Consider the following 12,854-nt stretch of genomic DNA (forward strand, 5'->3'; position numbering starts at 1 on the left):
CAGTGTGGGGTAGCCGCTGTTGCTGCTGCAAATTTTTCTCGAGTTGTAGAATGAGGAATGACACAATCCAGTACTGCATGCACTTGCTCTTCACAGCCCTGCGTAGTGTCGTCTTGAAAAAGATGAGGTGACGGAGCCCGGCTCAGCGTATCTGCTATAAATAAGTCTTTTCCTGGCTTGTACACAAGCTTAAAATCGAAACGCTGTAGTTGGAGCCGCATTCTTTGAATCCTCGGAGAGCAGGACGCTATTGGTTTGTCTAACAGACCCACTAACGGCTTGTGGTCAGTTTCAACAATCACCGACTGGCCATACACGTACTGCCGAAATCTCATTAAGCCGAACTGGACGGCTAGCAGCTCTTTCTCGATTTGAAAATACCGCTTTTGAGTGACGGTGAGGGACGTGGACGAGTATGCTATCGGTTGACCGCTCTGTAGAAGCACAGCTCCAATACCGATGGGTGACGCGTCGACTGACACAACAACAGGCAGCGAATGGTTAAACAACCGTAGAACAGGAAGCGATGAAAGAGCTACTTTTAAATCAGCTAGGGACTTCTTTTGTGGTTCTTCCCAAACCCACGCTGCATCCGCCTTTAGAAGGTCTCATAACGGTCTGGTTAAGCCGGCCAGGTCCTTGCAAAACTTATCAAGATAAGTCACCATGCCCAACAGCCTGATGAGATCTGCCGGCCCGGAAGGATCGGGCATGTCCACTATGGCGTCTATTTTGCACGGATCTGGTTTCAGCGTTCCTTGGCCAATAATATGGCCCAGCCATGGCAACTCCTGCAGAAAGAAACGACACTTCTTTAGTTGTAGCTTTAAGTTGTGTAGGCGACAACGTACCAGAACCGCTCGTAGATTCACTTGAAGTTCTTCTTTGGTCTCCCCCGTCACCAGGAAGTCGTCAAAGTATATAAACACGCCATTCAAGTCTCCAAAGAAGTCGGACATAGTTTGTAGATAAACTTCAGGGGCCGATTTTAGCCCAAACGGCAGCCTGAGGTACCTGTAACGACCTTTTGGTGTTGCCATGGTGCAAAGATAAGACGCTTCATTAGTCAAGGGAATTTGGTAGAACCCGGAAGCAGCATCCAGGCTGCAAAAATAGCGAGCTTTACTTAGTTTGCTGAACAGCTGTTCAACAGTGGGGACCGAAAAATGCTGTCGTTGTATTGCTTTGTTAAGCTCCGACGGGTCCAAACAGATCCGGACATCTCCATCCGGTTTTCCAACCACCATCATTCTGCTTACCCATTCTGTGGGTTCTTGAACAGGCGTTATTATTCCTTCAGTTACCATTTCTTCCAGCTTCTTGTAGACTCGTTCTTCCAATTTAAACGGAAGCCGCCCTGCTGCACAGACAACTGGGTCAACTTTGTTAGCTCCTGACAATAACTTAATGTCATATTCAACAGGTAATTTACCTAGGCCAGTGAAGACATCTAAGAACTCGTGCACTATAGGTGGCTGTTGTGTGGAGACCGCAGAATGCAGTGAATCAATCCGTTGAATGAGCTTGAGTTCTTCACACGTTCGTAAGCCCAAGATTGCTGGCTGGCCCGGCTCTTCGACAACAACAAAGTCGGTGACGAAAACAGTGCTTCGATGTTCTACCTTTGCCGTGTGCAGACCCAGTACTTTGAGAAATCCACCTTTTGCTCCGTAGCTGCGGACAGTTGGACCAGGGCGTAGACGTTGGCACTGTTTAGGTAGACGACTGTAGAACTCGTAGGGCAGAATGTTGCACGTTCGCTCCAGAATCTAGTTTAAAGTTGACTTCCACGCCATCCAGCGACAATTTTTGATACCACTCGCTCCCTTTAGAACTTGACTTGAGCATATGATTCACAAAGTAATCTTCTCCAAACAGGGGAGGATGGGATGGCGGATATGGCGGATATGGCGGATATACCATGGCTGCACCGCCTTGATCAACATTACCAATCCACTGCTGTTGTTCTTCAAGTGTGTGTACTCTGCCTGGGGGAGGTGGCTGTGAAGACGCGTTGTTCTGAGGTGCCACCTGACGTGCGTTTCTGGAAAGACAACGGTTTGCGTAATGGCCCATTGCACCGCAACGAAAACACTCAACGCTGTCCACACGGCATTGACCTTTTTTATGTCGCCTTCCACAATCACTGCACGAAATAAACTGACTTTCTGACGAATAATTAGCTGCCGACTGTCTTTGATTTGCTGGAACGCGTTGTTCGGATGTACCTCCTGCTGATGATTGTGAACCCGGTCTTCGATCTGGCTTCCGGCCGGATTGTCGAGATTGGACAGCATGGGCAGACTCTACTGCCGGAGTGTTGATCTGTGTTTGTTGCAACTTTGCTGACTCACACGCTCGAACGATTTCACACGCTTTGACGATCAGCAAGTCTTTTTCAAAAAGCAATTTTTCACAAATCAACGGATCAGCAATCCCCAACACAATCTGGTCACGTAATACTGAATCAGTACCATCGCCGTACCCACACGTCCTAACCAGTCCTCGTAATTCAGTTAGCCACGTGTCAAACGTTTCACTAGCAAGTTGATGGCGTCTCAAAAATTTAAACCTCTCAAACACCTCACTGCGACATGGTTCAAAATGATCTGTGAATTTGGCCAGCACAGGAGCGATTTTTCTAGAATCAGTTTCTGGTGTGAAGGCAAAGGTGTCGTAAATCTTCAGACCCTCGCTGCCAAGTAAAGTAATTAGGACACCCACCAACGTTTCTTCATCAGGTGGATTAGCAGGCGAGTTCGTTGCTACAACATACCACTTAAATTGCCGTACCCACACGCTCCACTGGGCAGCCAAGTCAGTGGCACTGAACGAAAAAGGCTCAGGTGCTTTTAATGACGACGCCATTGTCAGTCTAAGCACAAATAAAGTAACTTCACTCTCACACACCACAGGATGCAAAAGATAAAGGCAGATGAACAAGAGTTACTGTCCTGACAAAATGGAGCAACCACGCTACTCTCGGTTCACACTTTGCAGACGACGCACTTCTGACACCATGTTAAGAAGACAAGTGTGTCTGTGTAACTGATTTGTATTGTCTGCTGCAGCTCTCTTTATAGGCCAGCCACTCTGGCGGCCAGATCTTCAACATTTATTTAAAGAATAATATAGTTCATTGTTTTAACATTGTTGTCGTAACTTAATTAGTAATAAATCAATCTCAAAATGTAATTCCCGTGCGATTGTAGTCAACAGTGCGATTGCTAACATTGCAAAATCATCTTGCTGACTGGTTTTCACTTCCCGTCCGCCGCGTAAAACTTTCAGATTTTTATTCAAAGCAATTAATAAGCGTGAATAATCGATTAATTTTCTGACAACGAGCAATATCAAGCAGTATTCGGTGCGCAGATTTAAAAAAATTATTTTTGCGGAGGTTAATTGCGTGTTGTATTTCCATACTGTATTTGTTTATAGATTTTGCCATTTCAAATTATTTCGTGATTAAATTATAGTCGCTATTTATTCTTAATGTTTTTAAGAGGGAGGTAAATTCGCTGCTCGATGAAGTATCAGGTACTTCCTCAGATCTTCCGGATCCGGAAGTACAGCACGTCACTGCTTTCTGAATCGCATTTGTGAAATTTCCGTAATGTTCCGTTTTTTCGTGGACAGCGAATTTACTGTGAAAATACTAACAATAAAGCTAAATAATTATACATTTCCCTTTTCTATTGACAGCCTGCTTAACGTTAATTTCATAAGTGGTTCTAAAACATAGGTTGCTACACACAAGGGCTCCACAGTAGAAAGCGTCAGTTTTTCCATCCACCGTTAAATGAAGCTCATTTATTTTTAACCTCGCATTTATTAAATTACGGAAAGTAACAAATAACAACCAGTATGACAAAGGAAACAAAAGAAATCGTTTGAATTTTCAAGGGGCTATGCACAGCCCAGAGACTAGAGACACAACCACAGAGGCTTTCCTTCTCTGCATAAATATTTTTTCTTGTCTAACAGGATTTTTCGTGTGTTGACCTTTTCCGGATATTGGAGATGTAGACAAAATAATTCAAACATATAAACGTCTTCATTCCATTTCCATTGAACTAGGATGAGAAGATGTGTCATTCCTCCACCTCCATGTGTATATTCTGCAGTTTTGTTTAACATAATTTTTTTAAACTTTATCTTAGTGTTCCACCGTCAAGTAGGTCTATTCATCAACTAACAAACGGCATTTTTTTAAATTAACTTACAGGGAAGAAAGCGTGGCCCGCAGACGGACGTACTCCGCATATAGTCGAGAACGCCGTTGGAAAATTCGCTTCGCTCTCAGGAACATGCGGAAGCTGCAAAGGAAGGAAAACTGAAAAGTTAATGCCACTGGGTCAGTTTCATTGCTCGAAATCCTTTATCGAAATTTGTTTTTCTTTTTATTCAATTGAGAGTAAATATTTCACGATGGGCGTTTTATTTTGGCGGAAGCCTGAAGGGTAGAGTTGAAAAAGGAAAACAGATTTGCCAGACAATTGCAATCCTCTATGAAGCCCACCAAAATAAAACAAACTGTTTGTTGTTTTCAGCCCTAGGGGGAGCTGGCACTTATCCACTACCCAGCCCAGTCCACAAGGCCTTGTTTACATCGGCACTTGTTTTATTGCTGATTCACGAGTGACGAGTTGTGGAGAATTATGCTCTGCTCTTAATGTTTGTTGTCAATATTCATCTATTATTTAAGACTATGACACGGTGAAACTTATTTTCGCCTCTTATCAGCCGATGAAGAAAACTGTTTCAACGTGTTAACAATAACTACTGTGATCAGTGAAACGTACATGATCCCCTGAAGGTGACATTTCCCATTGACAGACGAATCAGCACCGCGCGTTGGCCATGCGGTGGGGAAATAAGTGGAAAAGTATTTGGCTTTTAAAATAGAGGAGTTTGGAAAGATAATTGTTTTTTTTTGTTTTTTTTTACAACTTTTCCAGTCACTTAAAAAAATGCTTTATTTGACAGGCTCATTTTACATTGTTTAGGAAGATGATGAATGGTCACTGAACCGGTGCCTTGGTGGAACCTTTGGTCGTGTTCGAAAACCATGCAAGGTAGGCCAAATATTTGCATTATTTTTAAAGCTTATGCTTAGTATGTGTATGAATTGCTCTACTTTTTCATTTTTCATCTCAACATCAAATTCAAAGTAGTTTTCTCAAGTTTTTCGTTTAATCAATCTACTTTTAGTGCTGTGGCAGTAGTAGTGATATCGCTCTTTACCTACGGACAGCATTGAGCCAAATCCCGACTACTGCGTACTCATTCGCATCCTATTAATCTAGATTGTTTTCGGTATTGAAAGAATTCCAGAAAGGAGACTAAATACCATTGATATGATGTTCCAAATAAAAAAACCTATATTTGTCCATGTTTATCTGATTATAGAAACATTAAAAATGTTTAAGCATAGATTTAATAAACTAAAATATTTGTTTATCGCAGGAAGAGAATTTATGAATTCTGGATAAGTGTGAGCAATGACTTTATAGAAATTCACAGATTGAGGAATTCCCTCATTCATGGCATTTTCATTTTGGATAAACCCAAACTCAATCTAATTATTTGTTTAACCTTTCCATAAAATTGTTCGGAATCCCATAAAATACTGGTCAATTCTGTAAATATTTCATCGCTTGAAAAATGCTTGGAATGAAGTTAGATTGGACTCTATTAGGAACGACATAAAATGCGTGCTTGCTGGACCAAAGATTCAAGACCAACTGCAATATTCATTCTCTAAGAGGAAAGCGGCAAAGTTGCCAAGTTATAACAATGCTTAATCAAATTGAAGAGCGTTTAAATTTGCCTTGAGCTTTGTTTATGCGACGTTGCCTTTTATTTAAAAGTACAACTTCTGTCGTTTTCTCTGTCGTTCTCTTCCCTTGTGTTCGTCGCTATAGAGACAATTCACTTCACGGTTTCGCGTGTCAATTGTTTTGGGGTCCACCATTTTTGCTGGTTGTTTACGTTTGTGTAAACACTAGCGGTATAGGCTGAAGCTCCAATTTTTCAATAAAAAATTTATTTCTAAGGACACCTGTGAATATTTCGTTGTTTTTATTTCAGTAATTTATATTGTATAACTCTGATTACTTCAATCTGCTTTTCTGTATAAATTTTATTCGTTGAAATAGCTCTTTGTTTAGACTACCGTAACCCCAATGACAACCATAAAAGAAAGAATAATAAATATTGGGTAACTTATAAACTCAACTTTCGTAGTGACATTTCCTTTTCCTTTACAATGGTCAAAAGATATAGGGATCAGCCAAAGGATAAGTTTCCTTTTCTCAACATTTCATTTTGATTTAAAAAATTGATTTTCAAAAATTGTCATTTTGAATTGGAGATCAAATAAGTCGCATAAGACTATGAAATATACCTAATCATTTACCTGGACAACAGATGCCAGCTATTCATTTAACTTTTCGATGAAAATTTAAATATATGATGACATGTTTTACATTGAGCTCTATAAAAATGTGAAAATTTTATGGGGAAGAGACAAGTAATAAGTTTCGGGTTTGTTCATAAGCGTAAATATTGTATGTCCGTTTATCTATGGACTTTCTTGTTTCCACTTTACTGTTGAGAGTTGAGTCCGTTTGGGAAGAAATGGTGAAATGCGGTGTAATATAACTTTGTAAGTTATATTATATGTATATATTAGGATATTCTCAGCCGAAACCAAAATTCATCTTGCCTTACGTAATCCAGCCTGTTTCCAATGAAAGGAATGTCCAAAATTATGGACTCCAGGAATACACTTCTTTTATACCTCCTTAAATACGACTTTCTCAAAACCAGAAACAATTTCTTCAACAAAAATACTGAGTAACAGTTTTTTTATCACCTCAAAACCTTTACATACAGTCATCCGTGAAAGTTTCTTGAACAGGCAAATGGCTCTCTATGTTTTAAGTTTAATTTGACGGAAGGGATACTACGATGCCTACCGTACCCCCAGTATTTTGCGCCTTTTTCTCTTTTTCTTTCGTAGGTAAAGGAAGAGAAGAATAGAAAGAAAAAGAGAAAAAGTCCCTACGGCAGATAAAGGGCTAACTATCCAAAATGGAACTGCACATGACTAGGCACTAGAACTCATCTTTTTTTTTAACTTATGCCTTTAGGAATTGTTTAATTCGTTAAGTCAATTGAGTAAAAACATAAGTTGTCTTGAATTATATTTTGACGCTAGGAATTCATACAGGCGGAATCCAGAAGAAACTGAACAAGGGCACTGATCAAAAACGTTACTAATCAATCAGTTCAATCCACAATTTAAGCTGGCAAAGTTTTTAAACGGCAAAGTTGATTGTGCTGCCACGGATAATTATATGGCTAGGGAAACTCGCAGGTGCACGGTCTGCCCGATAGTTTTATAAGTAGATGCTCCGCATGCAAGTGATAATATAACATCCGATAACATCCCTTCACGTTGGTATCATTGCGGACAGAAGGTCAGGCCATTAAAAGATAACAGCAGAGTTTGTTTTTCAGGTGTACAAAACCCTGCCCATCTACATAGACTTTGTAACTCAAATTTAAATAGTGTGTGCATTCTATTCACTAGTCGGCAAAAGCATTCAGGTTTTTTTTCTAGATAAAGATAACGCTATTTTTATGTTTTTATGAACCGATCACGTGGCATATGTTGAAATAGTCTGGACTAAATAGGTGGCGCCACCGTAGGACAAGGACATCGATTGTGAAATGAAGTCAGTCAGTCAACACTACGCAATCGGACACGGAATTCGTCACGATCAGATCCAAGGAAAATTGGGCATTTTGGAGTCGTAGCGATTGCATTTGTTTGTTTTAACAACAGACTCAAAAAATTTGTGGTTTAGTTTGCAGATTTTAATAACACTCGTCGGCTCGGACGTTAAATATGCAAGTATAACTACACCGTTCGAAATACCCGATCCAGATTGTGTCAAGATGATGACTTTAGGCCGCCAATTCACCATCGGAACACTTTACAATTACGCCGAAGATACAATCGTGCCAAGTAAGCTACAATAACTGTATAAACACATAGAATTTGTAATTAATGTACTTTGAAATGTTATTCAGATATGCGCTTGTGGGATCCAGACGATGTGGTCAGTTTGGTCGTCGTAAAAACGAAAAAAAAGGAACTGTCAAGGTTCATTCGATGGCGACTGAGGAAACCAGTGATAATAAAGACGATGTAACAGAATGTGATGGGCCTTGGCTATCTTATTTAGGAATGGATAATCACACGGCGATGAGTCTGATGACCGGCATGTTGCGTCCACCATCCGGAAGAGCTTGGCAGTACGCGGCCGACTGGGCGGACTGGAAGGCGGAAACGTTTGTTCGTCAAAACGAAGTGGCGGTACATTGTTGTTGCTCCAACAAGAAAGTCTCGGCGCTCGATTCAATTTCACAACTGGAAATCATTTGCCGTCCAGAAAAATTAATAAAGAGCGGAGCCACTCACGTCGTCGTGGCCGTCACTTATGGCCTGGAAGCCTTTTGCATTTTTCCCCATCAACAGCAAAAGTCAAACACGACAAATGATGACGATGACAAAGCCATTGAAAGAATGCGGAACTACGCCCGCATATTCGCAGATCGGCTCATGGACGATAGAAACAATTTAGAACCGGATCAGGATCAAGAATGTGACGAAGAGGACGGCGGACAATGTTTCGTCCCGCTAGACTTGCAGTGCATTCTCTACAGCGATTTCAATCAAGTTAAAAGGGACGGGAATAATAGCTGGACTTCTAAGCCCGTCGCAGAACAGTACGAAGCCTGCAGGGCGGTACTGAACCATCCAGCCAACATGGCAATTCCGCTGAAAGTATTATTGTACCCACTCCAAGAATTGATGCCTAATATAGAAGGTAAAACTAAGATCCCGCGAAATCTTCGAGATGTGTCGTTGAAAATAGTGCTTCGCTGTCAAATTATATGGAACCATTTGCAACGAATTCGTTGCGACACAGACGATTTGATTGGCGATTTGTGTGGTTGCCACTGTATTCCGCTAACAACCTATAAGAGAATCAAGGAATTTGGGGAATTAATAACAAAATATGTAGGGGTTTTAGGCAAGGCGCTGGCTGAGTGGACCATTGACGTCCGACGGGGAGAGATCATGGAAGGAGAAGAGATAATGGCTAAGATGATAAAAGCCATGGAAACCCAATCGCCGTTCCTTCCCAACGAGCTGAACTGTTGGCTCGATCGTCAGAAACAGCAAATCAAGACTTTTAAAATGTTGGATCAATTACCCGATGTCCGGCTTGTGTCTGCAGTAGAAAATTTCAAAAAAGAGGTGACAAATGGAACCAGCAAAGCGTCGTCTTACGCTGTGGTTATTCACTTGCCAAATTTAGATGGAATGCTGTCGGACTCTCTGGTTGACGAAATGAAGCGTTATGTTGAAGTGTTCAACCAAACTCCTAGTTCGAATTGGACAGGCTGGAAAAGTGACAGTATTAAAGAACAACTAGCAATTAAGCAGCGGGATTCCATTTCAACCAGCAACTGTCGTCGAATACTCGTTGCTGCTCAAGAGTTTTCAACCTGGGTGACTAATAACAACAGTGACAACTCCAACGTACGATACATCATATTTTACGACGAACAGATTGGTGCTGGTGTAGGGGAAATATCACCGTTGACGCGATTATACGACTGTAGAACGGGAGACGCTCTACCTTTGAACTTTACCATCCCCAAAGTTCCTAGTCCAGTCACAGTCGAAAAGAACTATCGTGGCGTGATCACGCTGAGCTGGACAACTGAGGAAGAAATCGAGGAGCCCAGCAACTTCCTTTTGCAGTATCGGAGTATTATTGATAGATCCGGAGAAAGGTGGGATTCCATTCAACATCATTCCAAGGAAATTACGATCAGTCATCTGCAATCGAAGGAGACTTATGTGTTCCGCGTTGCCACAGTGACACCAGGAGGGAGGAGTCCGTTCAGTCCGGTCAGTTGTGAGGTGACAATCGACCCGGTTTGTCCGCCACCATCCGGACTTTTATGTCGGTACGTGACGAACACGAGCATCACCATTTCCTGGTCTCATCCATTTAATTCAGGCCGAGTTGAGACCGTTGCGGAAGAAGACGAGGATAATTATGCAAAGGATGAAGATGAGTACGATGACGACTGCTACGACCAATACGACCCGCACGATGATGATGATAACTATGATGACGATAATAACTACGATGATAACTACGATGACGAGTACTACGACAATTACGATGACGATGAAAATCGACACTACAGTGAAAATCAAGAAGCCGGAAGAGTTGCGGAAGAAGAGGATGATTATGAAAAGGATGAAGATGAGTACGATGACGACTACTACGATTATTACGACCCGCGCGATGACCATGAAAACTACGATGACGAGTACTACTACTACGCCAATTACGACGACGATAATAACTATGATGACGGCGATAAATACGATGGCGAGTACTACGATGAAAATCGACACTACAGAGAAAATCAAGAAGCCGAAGTAACCATTACTTCTTACTATATTGACTGCTGGATGGGTGACAGCCGCCACCAGTCCACATTCATACAAAGATCCACTACGGAAAAGACGATTACACTCGAACCACTCGTCCCCGACACAGATTACTACGTCCAAGTTCGGGCTATCTGCACTGATGCTACGGGATCCACTTTCTACAGTCCAGCATCCCAGATTATAGAAGCGAAAACGCTGCGAGATGCCGAACGGGCGGCACATATCGTCCGTCATGTCAGCAAAAAATGTTCGGTTACCAAAGGCGTCGATCTTTACCAGTTGCCGTTAAAGAGACAACGCGGAGTCCAAACACAAGGAGTCGGACACTACGTTTTTGGTGAACCAAGTTACTTGGCGTTGGCCGGCAAGCGTCGTCAACGGACTATCTTGGTGCTGGGCGCCACCGGTTCCGGCAAAAGTACTCTAATCGACGCTATGGTGAATTACATGCTGGGTGTCGAGTGGAATGACGACTTTCGCTTCAAACTGATCGACGAGCCGGCCGACAAGTCACAAGCTCACAGCCAAACGGACTTGGTGACCACCTACGACTTGCACGAGATGAAAGACTCCCGGCTGAATTATTCTCTAACAGTGGTCGATACTCCAGGATTTGGTGACACTCGTGGGCTGGAGAAAGACAAGAAGATTGTGCAGCAAATTCAGGATTATTTCCAATGCCGTCATGGAATTCAGCAACTGGAGGCCGTCTGTTTCGTCGTCCAGTCGTCTCTCTCCAGATTGACGGCCACTCAGCAGTACATTTTCGACTCCATCTTGTCTATTTTCGGACAAGATATTAACGACAATATTCGGCTGATGGTGACATTTGCTGACGGCGCTTTGCCGCCGGTCCTTGGTGCAGTCAAAGAGGCCGGCATCCCGTCGCCCATGGATCCATCCACCGGTCTTCCTCTTCACCACAAATTTAATAATTCCATTTTCTTTACTTCCAACAAGGGCGACCGCCGGACGAACGAATTCAACCGGACCTACTTCGACATGGCAGTCGAGGGTTTTGACAAATTCTTTGACGATTTGAGTCGCATGGAAGCCAAATCTTTGACGCTGACCCGGGAAGTTCTCGAGGAACGAAAGCGGCTTGAAGCTCTTGTCGAAGGTCTTCAACTTCGTACACAAATTAAACTGGCCCGTATCGACGAGTTCGAGCAAATCAAGAAGATTCTGACAGATAATCACGAACAGATAGACGCAAACAAGAATTTTGAGTTTGATGTCGAATTTCTGGTTCCAGAGGAGACGGACATTAGCGGGACAGGCCAATTCACCACCAACTGCCAAAAGTGTCGAACAACTTGTCATTTCCCTTGTGGACGGGCTCATGACGAAGATAAACATCTTTGCTCCGTTATGGATTCGAACGGTAGCTGCAGAATCTGCAAGTGCCCTTGGAATGAACACTTCAATCAAAAGTACAGGTACGAAATGGTGAAGGAGAAAGTCAAGCGTTCATCTGACGCCATCCGGCAACAGTATCAAGGGGCCAAGAATGAGGCGATAACCAATGAACAGCTGCTGAAAAACATTCAGAAAGAAATTGACAAATACGAGTCACAGCTGATGGAGTTGATGCAATCCACTTATCCGTGCATCCAGCGGCTGGACGAAATCGCTCTCCGGCCTCACCCTTTCTCCGCGCCCGACTATATCGACTTGATGATAGCCACCGAGAAACAAGAAAATCGCCTAGGATATCAGCAGAGAATCGCCACACTACAAAAACTCCGCCAAATGGCCGAGATCACGGCCCAATTGATCCGCGATAAGCGTACGGTTTAAAAGCCACTCACGAATAGCTTCGGAACTCGTCGATTAATTGTCGTCGTTATTCGCCACTATTTCTCGTTCTTCCAACAACATCGGTTCGTGAAATTACACACAGCATCTTGCTTTCATGTCTGTGTACACAACGAAGAATTATGATGTGAAATAAAAGCAAATTGCAATTATCCTCCATTTTAAAAACCTTTTTATTTTTAAAATTTCCCGCGCTTGATTGAGCATCCGAGTTGTATTAGGTAACCGCACACACGCTCCTCTAAGCCAAGGTACGGATTTTTTTTTTCAAAACCTTAAATAATTACTAATTATGCCGTTTGTCTACCGCGGTAGTCGAGATAGAATAACCTAAGTCCTCGCCTAAACCTTTACCATAACAGGGGTGTCATCCGCATTAACTAAGGACATGTTTAGTTATTATTTCATGTTGTTGGCTGGAATGTCCTGTAGTTGCCACATCCTCCAAATATTAACCCAAAATTAATCCTATCTTAAGTTA

General features: G+C 42.4%; 1 protein-coding gene across 1 annotated transcript; it reads left to right on the plus strand.

Annotated features, from left to right (window-relative positions):
- The first annotated feature begins 7,768 nt into the window (after nt 1–7,768).
- LOC124326977 lies at nt 7,769–12,505 on the plus strand. The gene is made up of 2 exons (XM_046785725.1): nt 7,769–8,038; nt 8,104–12,505. Exon 2 carries the CDS (start codon nt 8,186–8,188, stop codon nt 12,353–12,355), a length of 4,170 nt encoding a protein of 1,389 aa, XP_046641681.1. The 5' UTR covers nt 7,769–8,038; nt 8,104–8,185; the 3' UTR covers nt 12,356–12,505.
- The last annotated feature ends 349 nt before the right edge of the window (nt 12,506–12,854 follow it).

Source organism: Daphnia pulicaria, chromosome 1 (assembly GCF_021234035.1).
Source record: "Daphnia pulicaria isolate SC F1-1A chromosome 1, SC_F0-13Bv2, whole genome shotgun sequence".
NCBI lineage: Eukaryota > Metazoa > Arthropoda > Branchiopoda > Diplostraca > Daphniidae > Daphnia > Daphnia pulicaria.